The sequence below is a fragment of the Notothenia rossii genome, assembly GCF_949606895.1.
Source record: "Notothenia rossii genome assembly, chromosome: 10".
NCBI classification, from domain to species: Eukaryota; Metazoa; Chordata; class Actinopteri; order Perciformes; family Nototheniidae; genus Notothenia; species Notothenia rossii.
The window spans coordinates 13,473,324-13,491,475 of record NC_136908.1 but is presented as its reverse complement, the minus strand read 5'-3'; the positions used below and the strand labels follow the sequence as shown (position 1 = coordinate 13,491,475).

The 18,152-nt window shown below is 41.2% G+C and overlaps 1 protein-coding gene across 39 annotated transcripts in view; it reads left to right on the top strand.

Annotated features, from left to right (window-relative positions):
* The window catches only part of clasp2 (cytoplasmic linker associated protein 2), a 69,905-nt gene that overhangs the window by 14,435 nt on the left and 37,318 nt on the right, over window positions 1-18,152 (top strand). For 37 of the 39 annotated variants that reach the window (XM_079653462.1, XM_079653484.1, XM_079653489.1 and 34 more), the window contains 3 exons: window positions 2,937-3,034; window positions 7,296-7,366; window positions 16,958-17,089. In XM_079653462.1, coding sequence (XP_079509588.1) covers window positions 2,937-3,034; window positions 7,296-7,366; window positions 16,958-17,089 — 301 coding nt within the window. Of the gene's footprint in view, window positions 1-2,936; window positions 3,035-5,563; window positions 6,137-7,295; window positions 7,367-15,737; window positions 15,895-16,957; window positions 17,090-18,152 lie in introns of those variants that run through there. The other 2 variants (XM_079653482.1, XM_079653481.1) reach the window with 2 other exon arrangements.

Below are 18,152 nucleotides of genomic sequence, written 5' to 3'. Positions count from 1 at the left end.
CAAAATGTAATATGAATGAACATTTAAGGTACAGCATTTCGATGAACTGAAAGAATCTGTACTGTACTAGTACTCACCTAAGCAGCCAGCTTGACATTAGGACTTGCTTGCTTGCCGAAAGGGCAGATCTGCTGGCACTAACAATGTCTCCTGCTGTGGAGAACACCCTCTCACTAGGGACAGAGGTAGCAGATACAGCCAGGTAGCGCTTTGCTAACATGGCAACATAAGGATATTTGGCGTTTGTAATAGCTTTGGCTCGGTCTGAACTTTTAGCGAGTGGTGGAGGCTTAAATGCTAGTGGGAGTTGGGTTTGCACTTCAGTCTTTTTTCTTTTGTTACTGGTGATATTCACGTTCGGGTGATGCCTTTTCAAATTAGTGTGCAAGTTTGATGTATTGCCAGCCGCGTAACCAATTTTAGTTGAACAATGCCGACAAACAGCTTTGGTTTGGTCCACCTGTCTTTGTCCGTCATCATTGTACGTAACTGCGAAACCAAAATGTTCCCAAACCGGAGACTTCAACGATGCTGGAGGATTTTCGAGCTCAACTTTATCTGCTTTCGCCATTTCCTCAAGTTACTGACTAAATTTAAACACATCCCTGTTAGCAGCTCTCATAGTATGCCTCTCGTCCAATGAAATGACTTGGTCGCTCTATGATGCGTTGAACCCAATGTGAGCAAATTACTCAGAACGCTGCGACGCAGCACCTGAGATTACTTCCAAAAGTTGTTCACGTTCTCAATTTTTTACGTTTAATGTTATATTCGTTCGGTACACACGTGTACCGAACCGAAGGGCCAATACCGTATATTTTTTATACGTACACCGTTACACCCCTAATTATAATATATAATCTCAGGGGTAGACATTAAGGGTAAAATGCCACTGGCCCGGAGCATTCGTCCAAAAGAAATCGACTTATAATGAAGAAAATGAACACATTTGTTGCAATAGTAATTTATGCACTAACTAAATTACTACTTGTACTACAACATTTGAATCATCAGTTCTTCCTAATTTCCTCAATTGTTCATATTTGGTTTATTAAAATAATGATATTGTGGTCATTGTTAAAAAATGTTTGCTATTATTATGAGTATTATTATTTGTATAATGCGCTTTCTGCCTTCCTGTCATTAGGAGTTAGAAATGTAATGGCTATGTAATAGATTAGATTAGAACCTTCATTATCCTAAACTGCTGGGACATTTCCCTATAGCCAATACCTTTATATTGTCTACTCTTCACTTACTTGTCAGCATAGGTCGGCATTGATGTACAGAGCCGACAGAAGACCTTGTTTATATTGGCATCATATTGAGAGGTGCAGTGACGCGTCCTAAAACCAGGAAGTAAGCCGCTGGTTCCCTCGACAAAAAGCAATGGGATTTCTCCATAGGGTTTTGGAAAATAGCTGGAAATAAGGTCTGTGGAAAACAAACCTGTTTGATAAATGCACGTTTTGTTCAGCCGGATAATCTCCACATGTCTACCCTACTTTTATAATTTTCGAATCATAAATCTAATCAATAGATTATTAAAGGGGTTTAGGACGCGTCACTGCACAAGTAGAAGCCAACTCCATCGATCAAGCTGGCCGAAACTTTCTCTCGCTCTTCTTCTCATGCTCCCTGTCACTCTCCTTTAACTCCTCCGGTTACTTTCTTTTATTTGAAGATTGTTTTTTGCCCGGCGCTTGGCCGGTTACCGCTGGTATTAAAAACATTAATAGCGAATGGTTAGGTGGCGTGATAGTCTGTAGTGAAGGAGCACTCCCGCCTCGCGCTCCGCAGCAAACAGCTTTTTGCTTTTCACCCTACAACCGACTCACAAAACGCTATGTTGTAGCGTTAATAAACAAAACAATTTAACTAAATTGCTAGTCAAAATACCACAGGACAATTCTTTTTTTTTAAAGCAATATTTTTTGTGGCCCGAGCGGGCAAGTGGAAAGTACGTTATGCTGGCCCGGGGTGTCTAAATAGTGCTTCCTGGCCAGCGGGCCAATTATAATGTCGAGCCCTGAATCTGCTTACATATCTGCTTGTACTTTATCGAATGGGTAGAGAAATGTTTCTTCCTTGTACCAGTCTGTAGCTAAGCTTGTGGTTTAGCTCTCAGCCTCCAGAGTGTGATTATTACTGTTATTAGAGCAGATGGGCTCTGTAGAGCACTAACACCCAACCATTAACACACGCGCACACACATACTCACACAGAGAGTACTTGCTGAATATGTGTGTGAGGGAGAGTGAGGGGTTGGTTTTATATCTCCTGTGGAGTTGCACCCCAAAACTGAAATCTGCTCTTCTCCTATACCCAATGATTATCTACCCACATTCTGTCCCGACCAATCAACATCTTCAGCAGTCTTCGCCCACCCTCAGTTGCAGAGTGTCCCTTTTACAGCATCCCAGCACCAAACCACTACAGTGCTCACAAAAAAACTAGCAAATCCGATGTCTCCCATTAGGGGGATTAGTGCAGGCCCTTAAGGTTTTGTTTTTTAATCTCTTTTGTAATCTCTCTTTTGTGCGTGTAACCCCGCACAGCAAAGCACGAGGGTAATCTGTATGCAATTTGACCATATTTGCAAGAAACACAGCATTTTAGATGGTATACCAGTGCAAGTTTTCAATGCATTGTTATTACAACCGCAGGCAATACAAAAGGATAAACTAGCAATAAGAAAGGAATGAAAAAACAAATACATTTTCATGACAGGAAAAGGAGTAGGTAATATCTTGTACCTGAAGTAAAATCCCTCAGCCTTGTTTTGTATCTCCAAAAAAGGACATAACACAATTCTATAAGCACCCGGAGAGGGAGATGTAAGGGGGAACAAATAAAATGCTTGTGGCAGTTACGCTTCCCACAGTTGCACATCTTTTTGTAGGTCTTTTAAATTGCATAACGTCTGCTGTCTGTAGGTACGCGAGGCCTCCATAGCAGCACTGGTGGATGTTTATCGTCACGTTGGAGAGAGGGTCCGAGCTGACCTGGGAAAGAGAGGACTGCCCGCTGCAAGGTGAGTTATTTTGAACATGTCAGCTATATAGATAGGCTCCTGCATTGTGAGCACCCGTTTTTCTACTTGTTTGTTTGGGGGGGGAGTTGTGTGGAGGGTCTGTGGGTCCCGTGGCCCTGACACTCGCTCTGTTCCAGGCCACACCATGCACCACTCTGCCCTTCACACACACAGAGAGACACTTTCATCCAGAGCACAATGCTGACTGACCGGGGGAGGAGGGTGGGAGTGGGCAGATGGGGCACAAAGGCGTTGGGTGGAGTAACAGAATTTGTGAAAAATTGCAGAAAGTCTGTGTGTGACTGTTAAGGTCCATTGAGAGGTTTCGTCCTGCTTTGGTCGTCCTGGTTACATGTGCTGGTTTGAGGGTTATTCTAAGCACACAGTGACCCCTTCTCTCTCTCTCTCTCTCTCTCTCTCTCTCTCTCTCTCTCTCCCCCTGTGTGAGACCTGATCAGCAGCCAGGGTTGTGTCCTGACTGCTCAGTATGAGTCTTGTGTCTGTGAATGCTGGCTGTGGCCATGTGTCATGTGTTGTGCATATTAAGCCTGTTTGTCTCCAGTATCAACACGCCTTCTGTTCATGTGGGATTCATACAGCCTGCTGTGTGTCTGTTATGTTGAGGTCTCACAGATGTGCAGATTACAGTTCTACACCAATACTTCTTCTGTGGAAGTGTACCGTTAACATTAAAACATTACAAATATGCATTGATTTTAGCTTTAATTGGGGTTAACCCACATTTATTTCTTGATACTGTATTCACTATTAGTATCAGAGCACTGTTTGTAGGTACATGGTTGCAGGGTTTAATTAAGGTCTGCAGCCAAGGTCTTGCCAACCAGATCACATATCAACTCTGCAGAGCTGTTATCAGATAATGGAGAGAGAGTGGAAGTTGTGACAAGAGGTTGAAAGTTGGAAAGCGCATTGGAGAAGGCAGGATGGATAAAAGTAGCAAATGACAAGAGATATGCCAAGTTTCCCAACACAAGGTTAGCCCGCATGAAATCCTTGATGTGTGTGGCTTATAGCAGTTTGTGTCACATGCATTATTGATGGGACATTTTTGGTTTAAGTATCCCTTTGTTATGCCCTTTAATTAGGAAAAGAGCCCCCCTTTGTATCCAAGCCTACAGCCCTAAATTACATACATAATGTATTTGTTTTATTTATATGAAAAATATGTTTACACTAACCCAAATAATTGTAATAAAGAAACATTTTGTAATGCACTGCAGGACAACCTTAAGGTCAATCCACATTGTTAGAAGTGTTTTTTATGTCTTCCAGTAATGTAGTAATCTACACTGACCCCCAAACACCCTTCATGCTTTTGTTACCCTTAGACTTAGGCTGTCAGCTTGCAGGGTTCACTATCTGATATATTCTGGCATAGGCTATAGGCAAGATAAAAAGATTAATCAATTCATAAGTAAAAACAATGGCAATTTGAATCTATATGAATAACATCGTGACCGGCAGTCAGAGTTGCTCTACATTGAATGGACCAAGCTCTTTAGCAGCGCTTAAGGGGCCACTCATGTCTCTCGCTTTTAATGTCCCATCACGAGTTGTACCTTTTTTGTTTGTTATTGTTATTGGTCTATAGTAGGTGTGGGTCGTTCTGCCTGGATGCTCCTGATTTGTAATGCCTGGTAATAAAGGTTTAAGATGTAGTTTACTATCAAAATCAAGGAATGGTTTTACCCCAAATTAGCTTCTTCCCTAATTCAGGTCCCAGACTGTTAAGAACAGGATTGTTGAGAGTTTGATTAAATCATTCAGGTCAGTTCATCTGGTCAGTGTTCTGCACCTCGGATGAGATCACTCGCCCAACAGTGAACCCGATTACTCCTCTTAGACTGACAGTGACTCGGGTTAACCCTGCTCCGGCTGTCAGCCTGAGTGGGTCAGCAAGTATTATCTGACCCAGCTCCTTCTGTCATGCTTTGAATGTAGGTCAGACATTACCTGGATTTCTTTGTGCATGTTTCTGTTACAGGGGACGAAACGTACTAAAATGTAACTGGTAGTGATTCGTACGGAAGTCCTATTCTAGATTTGAGTCCATTGTTAATGGTACACTACATGGGAATAACCTTGGAAAGCTGTCTCCTATTAATAGGTCCGATGCTGATTGATCAATGATTATTCTATAGGCCTGCTTCACGCATATTTCTTGTTCGAGAGTGAAATGATCTACCTGACAGGTGTTCTGAAGTCTGCTTGATTCGAGTGCAAGCTTTTTAATGACAGATGACCTGTGCCCAACACAGATTGATATTTCAGTGTGAAGATGGGATGCTGGAATGAAAAGATGTGAGGAGGGGGGTTTAAGTAGAAAAGATAAATAGAAAGGAGGGTGGGAAGGCAAGGGTTGGAGAATGAGAGACATGGAGGGGGGAGGATAAGCACCGCTTTCTATCTGCCGCTAGCTGTGCAGCCCCTCCCCCTCTGACGAGTGTTTATATGTGTGTGTGTCTGGGTATGGGAGGGAGGTTATGTAAAGGGTAACTGAATCTCTTCCCTGCCTGTCACATAAACTGGTCTGTTTGTCTCTCTGACACACACATGCACGCAGAGACCCCGTCTGAGATTTAACCATTTGTACCGCTGTGGACATTTCTCAGTGTGTGCGTGCTCAGGATACAGTAGGTGGTGCTTTGTCCTATGCCCATAGCATGCTTTGCTCTTTCCTTTTTTTGGCTCCTTCTCTCTCTCTCTCACGCCGTCGTTCCCTCCTCCCGTCTTCCACCCTCCCTCCCCTCTCGGAGCCACTGCACCATGTTGGATACAAAGAGCTGAGGGAAGTCGAGGACCAGAGTGTGTCACTAGCATGGGAGCTAACGCTACGTTGCGCAGCAACCTATTAAATAGTCCTCTGGGAAATACTGAGGCAAATGAGTATTGAAGACTTAAGGCTGGGCTATTTCTGAACTGAATAGACATACTAATGAAAGAAAAGGACCCACGTGAGAGGACTACACATCAGAGGAGCACCTCGCAACGTTAATTGTCACTTGTCTTGAGCTGTTAAGCTTTCCTTTAGTTGTGGACCTGCACCGAGACAGCAAAAGACAAACAGACAGAACGAGGACGGTGTGTATGACGCTTATTCCTGTGTGCTGACATCCATGGCTAACCTTTAACAAGGAGACATGAGGGCATGTTACTTGACGTTGTGTCTGTATTATTATCATACCATTCATTTATCTGCTGGAAAGGTTTGAGGTTATTATTTGTGCTATTATTTGATATTTGCTGGACTGTGATCTGGAAAGACCTTACAGTGTTAACATGCAGAGAATCTTACATGTGTCGCACATGACTGAGCAGACCTGGCTCGGCATTGCGTTTGTTTTTATGTGTTTAGTGCTGAGCAGGATGTTGAAAGGACTCGTGTCGTGTTGCTGCTGAAGCCTCATGTGTGTGATGTAGACACACCCACCCTCAGATAGACAGGCAGACAGATTGACAGGCAGACGGGCGGGTAGTCCACATGTTGCTGCTGATCATACCTTCACTTGAAATTCACAGCACATGCCTGTCTGTGTCTATGTCAAAAATGTGCGTGCAGCCATCTGCGTGTGCTCCCTTGTCATGACTCTGACTTGAGATGATGTGTAAGGTTTTATAATTCAGTATCATTGTGATATATCCAATTTAGGGGTGAGGGATTATTCAAATGATGATTTATCAGCTTTTAATGTAATTCTATTGCAATTAATTCCTATACACAATTACACCCTATTATAGATTATAAATTCATATATTAACTAAAAATGTGTTAGGAAATTAGATGTTAGATCATCACAATATTGCAGTTCAGTGCTTGAACCCGGATTCAAGCCGGAATCCGGGTTAATCTCATTATTGTCCTAATCTTAGTACTCCGTATGTCCATGCACGTGAAACAGTCAATGTATAGCTGGAAATATATATACATTTTTTTTTTATACTTACATTCTACGTGAATCTGTTATGTTCATTTTGCATTAAAGTTCACAGTAAATGAGAAACTACCCAGTACTTTTCAAGGATTTAATTCACAAGAGTTTAAGCACATGGTCATTAAACTATTTGTTTATTGAATTACCACAAAACATACTATATGCGATATATATTGTTATCGAGATTACCTATATCGGTATAAAAGCTTTTAGCCATACTACCCAGCCCTATTACAATTCTGCAATTATAGTTTTTGATAAGCTATGTTGGTATCTTTTGCTCTAACAGTTCTTCTCTCTCTCTCTAGGTTACAGACGTTATTCTCTCGTTTTGATGAAGCCTTGAGTTCAGGCAACATGGCTCTCAGCCCGAGTCACGGTGAGTGCCTTCTCTCTTTTATTTTGCCACAGTTGTGTTGCCCTCTGAGAGCCACATAGTTTAGCCCTGTTGTCAAGGGGGGTGTGTGTGTGTGTGTGTGTGTGTGTGTGTGTGTGTGTGTGTGTGTGTGTGTGTGTGTGTGTGTGTGTGTGTGTGTGTGTGTGTGTGTGTGTGTGTGTGTGTGTGTGTGTGTGTGTGTGTGTGTGTGTGTGTGTGTGTGTGTGTGTGTGTGTGTGTGTGTGTGTGTGTGTGTGTGTGTGTGTGTGTGTGTGTGTGTGTGTGTGTGTGTGTGTGTGTGTGTGTGTGTGTGTGCTTGTCTATCTGCATGTGCTTTTGTGGTAATGTTTGTTGCCATGAGCTCCTGTAAGAGGACCTAACAGGATTAATGGTTTAATGTGTGCATGTGTGTGTGTTTGTTGCCGGTCAGACTTGAGCTGAAGGCCAAAGCTGAGTGTATGTTGTGTGTATCTCTGGGATCCTCAGGCTCAACCATTGTTGTTAAAACACAGAAGGTTATGGTGGTATTGACGACACCCCCTACAGAAATGTTTCACTTTGTATTTTTACCCTCAGAGTAAAACAGTTGGTACAATAGCTCTTAAACAATTAGATTTTTCAATTATTCACTGAATAACAATGAAGTCTCTTTGATAGTTTGAAAGAACAGCTGCTATCGTTATTGTGCTGTTTCCACCAACAAATACATTGTGTTATGGGATCTAACAGTGTGATATGCAGAATCAGTTGTCAGTGCTACAGCAACTCCTGGCCCCCGAAGTTTGCCTATGAAAGTAATTCCAAAAGCAATAGGTTTGAGATTAGTACAAATTAAAAACAGCAATAGAATCTGATAGGTATTTGGTATGAGCAGAAGCAATTGGTACTAGAAAAATGTGGATGGTTTGAGGTAGAGTTGTTACGATACCGATAACAGTATCAGAAATAATTTCAATAAAGCCGGAAATGCAGAGACAGATATTGGCATATTAGTTTATACGCTGATTCAATATCATATTATCATATATTCTGTCAGCTCATTAACGCTTTGAGCATCAACCAAAACTTGTCACTCTATGGGATCCAAACTTACAGTTGATGAAACCTCAAGAGAAATGATAAAGAAGCATGATAGCTTATTGTAAACTTATTGTAAGGATATATTGCTGTACCATTAATGGGGAAAAAAGTTATTGAAATGTCTCCACTGTGAGGTCAGTTATGTCTGTTGATGTTGTTGTCGAGGATCCTGACATTGGCCTTGCTACCTCCAGGCGGCCTGTCACAGTCTCTTTCAGTCTCAATGGGACAGCAGCGGTCGGCGTTGCAGTTTGTTTACTTCAAAAGAGAAGAACCGAGGAGAGACGTGGCTCGGGGCGGGTAGTTGGTGTCGTTGCCACGATGCTGTCTCTGGTGTCAGCAGAGACATGGAGGGAGAGCTACTTTTATCTCCCACCCCCCTAAGCTTTAGAGCAAGTTTTGATATTCGCTCATGGTTATGAATTTGTTATGATCAAATGATTTATTTTAATCTCTTGTGTCTTTGTTTTCTGTCATATGCTTGACTGGGCATGAAAGCACTGCTTGTGATTATCCAGATAGAATATTTTGGAAATATTGTTGGCCTTTTTTTTTTTTACAATGGTGGCAGACGGACAATAGTAACATTTGTAAAAATTGCAACATGTAATAGGGCTTCTTAATTGACACACGCTCATTCTTCATACCTTAGACACAGAAAGCTTTCACCCTCCCTGTTTGCCTGAAGCAGCCTAAAAGAGCAGTTCTCAAACCCCTTTACAACCATACCTTAATTGGACTGCTAATCCATGGTTGGTGCCTCTTTAGGTAGCTCCTTTTGAAAACTCTCCCTGTCTGACGTTATGTGTTGACCACATTTTCTACTCCCTGAGTAAGCGTGAGGTGAAAGTGTCAGCAGATGCTCAGCAGGAGAACTTTGGCTGCCCTTGCCTGACACCTCAAGTGTACTTCTGCTTGTTTCGTTTCATCATGCTGCTTTTTGTTGAGTGACACACATTTTAAATTGTCATTGCCTTCTCATCCCTTTCTATTTAAGTCCAATTATTATTCGTAAGGATCAATCTGCAGATTAGTTTCATGACACATGATTTCCTATAAAAATGAAATTGACTCTCAGCTCATTTGAACTTCTGAACTCATGTTTGACACTCAACAAGTCACACAGATCAGCCAAAGGCTCAGAGTGAACCTTTTTTGGTGAGAAAATGAAAAAAGAAAAGGGGGACACAGTATATTAGCTACTAAGAACTAATACAGGATGCAAACATGCACCTTACACTAAAACACACATCTGCACACAGACACCTGCTCCTCCTCGCCCTTGCCCCACATCTAATTTAGGCCAGCCCTTTGTATTTGCTGTGGAGGGTTTTAGGCAGCTGTTGCTGAGAGAACAGGAGAGAGGATGGGAGGCGGGGGGATTGAGGGAGGACGCAGACGGAGATCTCTCGCAGTAGGCGAGTCACAGCGCTGTGCCTATCACTGCCTCTCCCTGATTCATCATGACAGAGAGAGAGAGAGGGAGAGGGATTGAATACATTAGAGCAGGGCTTCTCAAACTCCGGGCCGAACTACAGATCAATCCGGACCGAACCCTGTGTCCCATTTATAAAAATGATACAAAATAAAAACTTTCTGATGTAAATTAATTTATATTTTCTTAGTTAACCGCAAGTTTACCTTGACTTTCTAATGCTTTTTTTGTGGAGGTTCAAGGCTGTGACTATAGACAGACAGTGCCATTTCTCCCACTAGTTCAAGCCACCATACTGTATGTATTTTATTGAATGTGTGTGTGACTTTACTGGCATTGATCCGGACCAGTGACCTTGTATACAACTCACAAAAGTTTGAGTACCCCAGCATTAGAGGAAAGAAGATAAAGCAGAAAACAAAGAAGATAACAGAGGAAGGGGAGCCAAAATAGACAAAGACAAACAGGAAGTTACTATCCATAACTCTCTCTGTGTGTGTGTGTGTGTGTGTGTGTGTTTAATCTCATCTGGATATGGATGCTGGCACTGAGACAAAGGCTTGTCCACATATGGTTTTAAATTAAAATCAGCTTAATCTCCAAGCACTTCAACCCCAAGTGCTCTGGCTCAAATAGGGTGTGTGTGAAAACTGTGGTGTCCTATACCTCTCCATCAGGTTGTTTCTTGCTAGTCAGTGACATTTTTGAAGTGACCTGAAAAGAGAATAACACTGAAGTAGACTCTTGATGTCTGCCCTTTTTCTCCCACTTCAACTCTTTCCTGTTGCAGCAGTATTGGGTCAAGTGTGTGTTGGCAACTCGACTGTTTCTTAAACTGGCCAACGTTTTTAATAAGCCAGTGGACAGATAATTGATGATGAACAAATCATGACTTGACTCCAGTATTAAAGAGTGGTTTTCCTCCCACATTAGACCAACATATCTACCTGATTGTGAGAACAGAAAAAGCAATAGAACATCATTTGCGTAACTGATAGACTTTTGTTTTGCTTCTTTCGGTCTGTTTTGAAAATAACTCTTCCTAATCCAGTTATAAACAGATCAAATGATATAACCTCAATATTTGCAATCTAATAATAGTAACATAGTTGGTATTCATTTTCATATAACGCAGATGATTAAGCTCATTCCAAATGAATTAACAAGACACATTTATTGGTTTAATACATTTTCAGGTCAAACATATAAAAACAAATAGGAATACTTATAATAACATTAAACAAGCATACAGTAGGTGTTACTGAAACTTCTATCAAGAGAAAATAATTGAGCTGCGTCACAGACTTTTGGTAAACTAAACCTGGTTAACATCGAACTGATAATTCATTTGTACATTCTCTACATTGCGTGTAGAGCAATGAAGCTTGTGTCTGGCGTTTCTGTGTAAGAAATTAGAACATGTCACTGTCAGTGCTGCTGGCACTTTACTGAATGTTATTTGGTCCTGTCTGAAACTGTGCTTGTTCGAACACAAAAACACAAACCTACACACACAAGCCAGGATATATTTGCTGCTTTGCAGACTGACTATGAGTTGCAGCTTTCATTGCTTGCATAGCTCAGTCAGTGTTGACAGGGACTGACACATATATATATATATATATATATATACATTACACACACACACACACACACACACACACACACACACACACACACACACACACCCCCCCTCCCTTGCAGACATGCTCATTCTGCTCCAGTGCATCTTCGGCTCGGTAAAGGAAACCGTGACCCCGTTTCCATGCTAGGCTGGTTGCCATGGCAAAGCTTTCCTCTGAATATTATGGTTTATCCCATCTTCCCGTCGAGGAATTTGGAACTCAAATTATACCTGTATGTGCCTTTGGGTGTGTGTAATGTGTGCCTGTCTGTGTGCGTATGTTAGCATTTTTATGTTATTGTGTGTGTTTTCATTTAAGCTTATTAATTCCTGAGCTTGGCTGGAAATGGAGCGGTCTGTCGCTCGTAGAGACCCCCGTCCCAGAAACAACTGGACGGCTGAGATTGAAACATCTGTTCACCTCAATAAAACATTTAACAGAGACATGTTTGCTTCATTTATTTCTTCTGTCTTGTTCCATAATAATTAAGCAATTAAATCATCTGTGGTGTTATCTTCTATATTTATCTATCGATTAGATTTATGATTGGAAAATTATAAAAGTAGGGTAGACATGTGGATATTATCCGGCTGAACAAAAACAGGTTAGTTTTCCACAGACCTTATTTCGAGCTATTTTCCAAAATCCTATGGAGGAATCCCTTTGCTTTTTTGTTGAGGGAACACATGCGTAGCTTACTTCCGGGTTTTAGGACGCGTCACTGCACCACTCTATAGCTTCTGCTGAAGACAACATTCCTCCACTAATCATCACTGTTAGAACACAGATAGTAAACGTGCATTATTATTATTATTATTATTATTATTATTATACATGGCGAATTGTACAAATTGTAGTTTTCCGTTGACACACAAACCTCTTGTAGTTCACTTTGGATCTGGGGCAGTCATGAGCTCTGTGACAGCTTTTGTCCCAGTTCCTGCAGTCTTACTCGTGTTCTCTATGTGTGTCATATTTTCATGGGACTCTGCACACTGTCACATGGCTCTGAGTGAGAATATGTGACATTGCCCGTTCCCCTGCAGATTACTACAGATCAGCACAAACACAGGCTCTCTGTATGAGTCTAATTCCTCAAGAGATGCCTGGTTATACTCTTAGTCGCATGTTGAGATTTACAGCTTAAATATGTGTTCACTTTCCTTATTTTTTGTTACTGGAGTGAAGCAAGGCTTGCATCCAATAATGATAACGTTTACACTAACAGATGCACTGTGTAGTATTATTATTATTATTATTATTACAGTTATTATAACTATTATTATTATTATTATTATTATCAGTAGTAGTAGTAGTAGTAGTAGTATCACTAGTAGTAACACTAGTAGTAGTCCAGGATAACAGTTTCTCAAACATTCTCCCTTAAATACAAACTTAATCTCATGAATTTAAGTGTTAACATTGAGTCAGTAGATATTCATAAGTTGTCTATTGTATTCTGTTGTCTATTGTATTCTGTGTAGTTATAGTTGAGCCAAAAATACTCTCTTTCTGTCCTTGGTTCTCTTTTGTGTCTATGTCTCAGTTGGTCTCAGTGTTCCTCTCTGTCTTGATTTCTGTTGCCTTATTTGTTTGTTTAGAACAGAGTCAGTGCTGCCACCATGTGGTCACAATTGAATATTTCTTTGTGTTTACAGAACTTTGATTTAATCCCTAAATGACTTTTGCAAGACTGTGATCTGGAAAGAGCTTATTATTGTGTGTGTGCATGTTTAGGCAGATCATGTTTGAACAAATTCAGGGCTTCCAGCAAAAGGTGTGTGAAAGGTGTGTTGGTTACATTCAATCATGCAAGTGCATGTTATATATCCTTAGTGCGCTCCATAGAGTGTGCTATGCACGCGTACACAGCGGTGTTAAAACGATCAATTTATCTCTAACTGTGTGTCAAAAGTTCATAGCTGATTATTCAATAAAAATGAAATGAGAGATGGTGATGACATTTTAGACGAGAAGAGACCAACTGAGCCAGTGCCATTGAATAAAACAATGCTGTACCAAAACATAAGTGTAACTAAATCATGTATTAATGCAACCAAATGAGAAAGTGGGAAAGATTTGTAGAAGTTAGTCTTGATCCCTGCTTTGATTATTCCCATGCAACTGTCAGATCTGCATATTTAAGCCTGTTGTTTTGCTCCTCATTTTGACTCTTCTTCTGAAATGGGAAGAGGGTATTGGAGTTTCCATGGCAACGCTGCCTGGTACATGGTGGAGCTGATATTTCACACTGTCTGTTTGTTTGTGTGTATGTGCGTAGACATGTATTTGAATGTTGTTACATATTATTTGGCAGCGTGGTGTATCCTTGGAGGCAGCCGCCGGTTTCCTCCCCGTCAATCCAGAGTCCATCCTAATTGAATAAAGTCACATTAAGTCAGCGGATGAACAATAAATCCAACTGTTGATTCAAACTAAATTGGATATGTGTATGCGTGATGGCGAGCTTTCTGAACATCTTTGTTTCTGTTTGCCGCTCTATTCATTTGAGAAACTGATCTGCACAAGTTGCCATGGCAACAGCATGTGTGCAGTCCGCTCTCTCTCCGCCCTTCACCCAGAGACATTTTTCTCCCTTGGGATCTGACTAGACAGAAGCAAGAGATGCAAATCCTGCTAACAGTGATGCTAATCAATGCTTAGACCCTCAAAGCATGACCGAGTATTGCTAATGGAGTCGTGGCTCTTGTTAGAAAGCAATTCAACTGATTCAACAGATATCTGATCTGCACACTCATGTCCTTTACTTAAATATAACCATACACCGTATCACTGTATTTTCTAAAATGTGTGTTTGTTATGAAAAGGTGGTCTTGTAGTCCTCTCGACCCTGATGCTGATCCATAGCACTTACTTAGAACCCAGGTTTGCAATTCTAACGTTACGTGCTAATTAGTGTTAGCATTAAATTCATTATCTATTACCGTAATCTTTTGGTACATACAATGTCAGAACATCTCAATTTCATGTTCTTAAAATCCCAAACTGTGTTTCAAATGTTTCGTTTTTTCACTCCAAAACCCACAGATATTCAGAATATGATGTGAAATTGGAAAAAGCCGGACATTTCATGAAAAAGCTTTTACTATTAGTTTTGCCATGAATTACAATTTTGCTTTTTTCTGTCAATAAAGTCATTACAGCTAAAATGCCAATTGGAAAAAAACATTTGAGGGCCAAACATCTTTCAAATGTTATACAACATATTTATTAATATATGTATTCTTGCTTTGTAATTCAATTTTATCAGATTTGAAATCAAACAATGATTTTGATGACGTTCACTTTAAGCTATAAGAATATTTGGGGTTGTTTACATCCATACAGTTTTGTCGACATAATGGCCCTTTATGGATTTATAGCACTGTCATTCGTCTGAAGTAATGTCAAAAATACATTCAGTTGACATTGATGCAAATGAATGCAAAAAAGCCAGAACTGAAGATTGGCAAGGCACAATACCAAATATCTATTTTAAAAATTGGCTGAAAAGATTTTTAAGATAGTAGAACATTTATATTGAATGGGATACCATTTGTTCAACGTTCAATCATCCTCAAATTAAAGGTGAAAATGGGCAAAACAACCACGATCATAGATTCTCAATCTCTGCACTGTTTTTGTGTGTTAAGTATATGTGGGTGTGTCTGTGTGAGAGAGGGGGGAGAAGGCCTCAGGTGGAGGGGGGTGGTCTTCCCCCACCCTCCCCTTCGACCTCCTTTGATCATTGCTCCATCACCCTTTTGTTCTTTTGAACAGGAAGGGGGAGAGATTATATGGATAAATATGTTTCTCAGGTTGATGCAGTATCATCAAATCTGTGTTAAAAGGTTGTTGATATTTTGTGTGAGAGAGAGAGAGAGAGAGAGAGAGAACGAGAGTGTAAGAAGCTGGAGAGTGTGTGTTGTCAATAGTAATGAGCTTAGGTTAGCTGGTCTGGCAGGGACACCATGAAGCCCTGTTAATATTCCTGGGGTGTCAGTGTGTGTGTGGGGGGGGGGGGGGGGGGTCTGGGTCGCTCCCTTTCTCTCCCATCCCACACACACTCAGTCCTGCCTCCACACTGGCTGCAACAATATGATGTCACCTCTCGCCCGATTGGCTGCGAGGCTGCTGAGGGAAGGAGGAGAGATGCTGGGAGAGGAAGGGAGGGATAGAAGGAGAGAGTGAAAGAAAATGCCGGCACTTGTATGTGTTGAGGAGTATACGGACAGCGGTGTGAGGAGTGTGTGTGCAGCTTTAGCCCGGCTATGAAAGGTGTGTAAGGTGTGTGTATGCGTCTTTGGGTTTGGTTTAGAGAAGAGGGGGGACCACGATACCACGCCCTCCCAGGAGCATGAGGAGACTTATCTGCCAGAAGATCTGTGACTGTGAGTGTGTCGATGACTGCATGTGTGCTAAATGCACAATTTAAATTTCATTGCAAAAGATGTATACGTATTTTTTCAAACATTTACTGAGTATGACATGATAGGCTGTGCAATCACTGTGAACCTGTCGCTTGTTGTATACACACACGCAGGCCTGTCAATTGATTTTGCACATGGGCTGTGTGTGTAGGTAAGTTTGACGTATGATTCAAGGTGTGGGGTGGTGGCTATGGCGCATTTCATGAATGGCTGGTTGTCAGAGCGACTGGAGCGCAACTGCATTCCTCTGCCAACAGTTTCATCTCCACAGTCCACTGTTGTGTGTTTGTGTGTGTTGCTCACATAAATGTCTTCCTTGTGTGTTTCGCTGCTAGATGCACATTCAAAATACTGCACTGTTGTTGCAAGGGTTCCTCAAGTTCTATTGCTAGCTTCCTGGCTAGCTTGAGTTCTGCTAGCATGCAGATTGAGTGTTTGGGCCAAAGAGAGTTCTGCCAGTCACTGGTTGCTTGGGTAGACATCTTGATCGCTGGCTGTGTTTTAGGGTCTTACTGTAGATGTGTGTGTGTTTGCTTTTTCTCTTAAACCATTGGTGTAATGAGTATTGATTTTGAGAGTCCTGACAAAGCTCTCTTTTTAGAAAACAACTCAAGAATGAAAAATAAAGACAATAAGAAAAGGGCAGATCCTTTCCTTATCATCTTTACTTATTATTATTTTAGCATTCAGTTTATCAAGAGACTGTAAAATTGTGCGCATATTTGTATTTAGCAAATGACACACATATGTATTACATAGGAGATATATGATGTGGAAATTGACCTTTCTGTCCTGGACAATCGTCAGTTGTGTTTCTGTATTTGCTGATTGTATTGACAATCATGCAGATTGTGAAAAAATATAATGATTGTTCTTCTTTTTTTATGATTTGCAATATCGTATTAGATCCATAATAATCTTTCCCATGTTCTCTCTGGACTTTACTCAATACCATTGTTTACTGAGACTTCTCCTTGCCCACAGTGCTGATGGTAACACTCCTCTCTCTTCTCTCTCCTTCCAGATCGTAGTTTTGAAGATGATGACAGTGTGGATGGGAATCGTTCTTCAGCCCAGGCCTTCAAGGTCCCAAAAGTTCCCAAGAAGCCGGAGCCCTCCGCCGCGCGCAGGCCCAGCGCAACCGGTGGCAAGCTCGGTATTTAACTTACTCACACAGCTAAGATTGTCTGCAAGAAACATCCCTATAATGAGACAGCGTATGTCATAACAGTAGACTTGTGCCTCTTCTAGGCTAGCGGCGAAATACCGACCTGGCAAGCTTTACTTACGTGTCACCAATACTTGTTTTCCAGTGTGTCTCTATGTCACAAATGGATAAATCAGAGCTTTTTGAATGCATAAATACTTGACAAAGATCTCAAGGCCATAAAGCATCATTCCTTTTTTTACCAGAATCCTTAGCTCTCCCTTTTGGCCTAAAGGCAAGTGCAACACTTTAGGTAAATATTATTTAACTGGAAAGATTAACAAAATATCCCGAGCTAATCTTAAAGCCCTTCAGACATTTCAGTATAGGTTTTTCCTGGAGGTGGGTGAAGGTTCTCTGGCAGAGATTACTGCTGCGCACATAAAAGTAGATACTATTAGGGGTACAAAGACACCCCCTTTGTATGTCCTTAGAAATCTGAACCTTATGTTCTTACGTGTGGTCGACTCAGGCCTGCAGAAATATACATTTTTGTTATATCGTATATACCTTTTCCGTTAAGAAAGCCTTCTCTCTCTTCAGTCTTCCTCCGTCTCTTCATGGCTGGAGTGTTGGGTTTGCTTCGTATTTGCCTGTATTGATTTCCCCCCCGTCCTCCTCTATTTCTCTATCGGAAGAAATCTATGTTCCCACGACCATGCAGTGAATTTCCTGCTGCATGCTGATGTATCAGTGTCAGCAATCTCACATATACATGCACACATATACTCGTGGGTGTGTTTGTTTTACAAGCAGGCATTCTGTCTTCTACGTGACTCTGTTGGAAACACAAGACTGTGGTCGTTTGTCACTTAGATCTTTACAGTCTTATTGATCAAGGAGCTGCTGTTAAGTCAAGGGCATGCTGGGTATTTTACACACAGGACTGCTCTAAAGCTTTGATCTTGTTAAGTTTAATGTGATCAGAAAGGAAAATACCTGAGTTGACCCCTTTCACAGATTTTGGATATTCAATCTATTGTTTCTAAATGGAAGATCTGACTTTTTTATT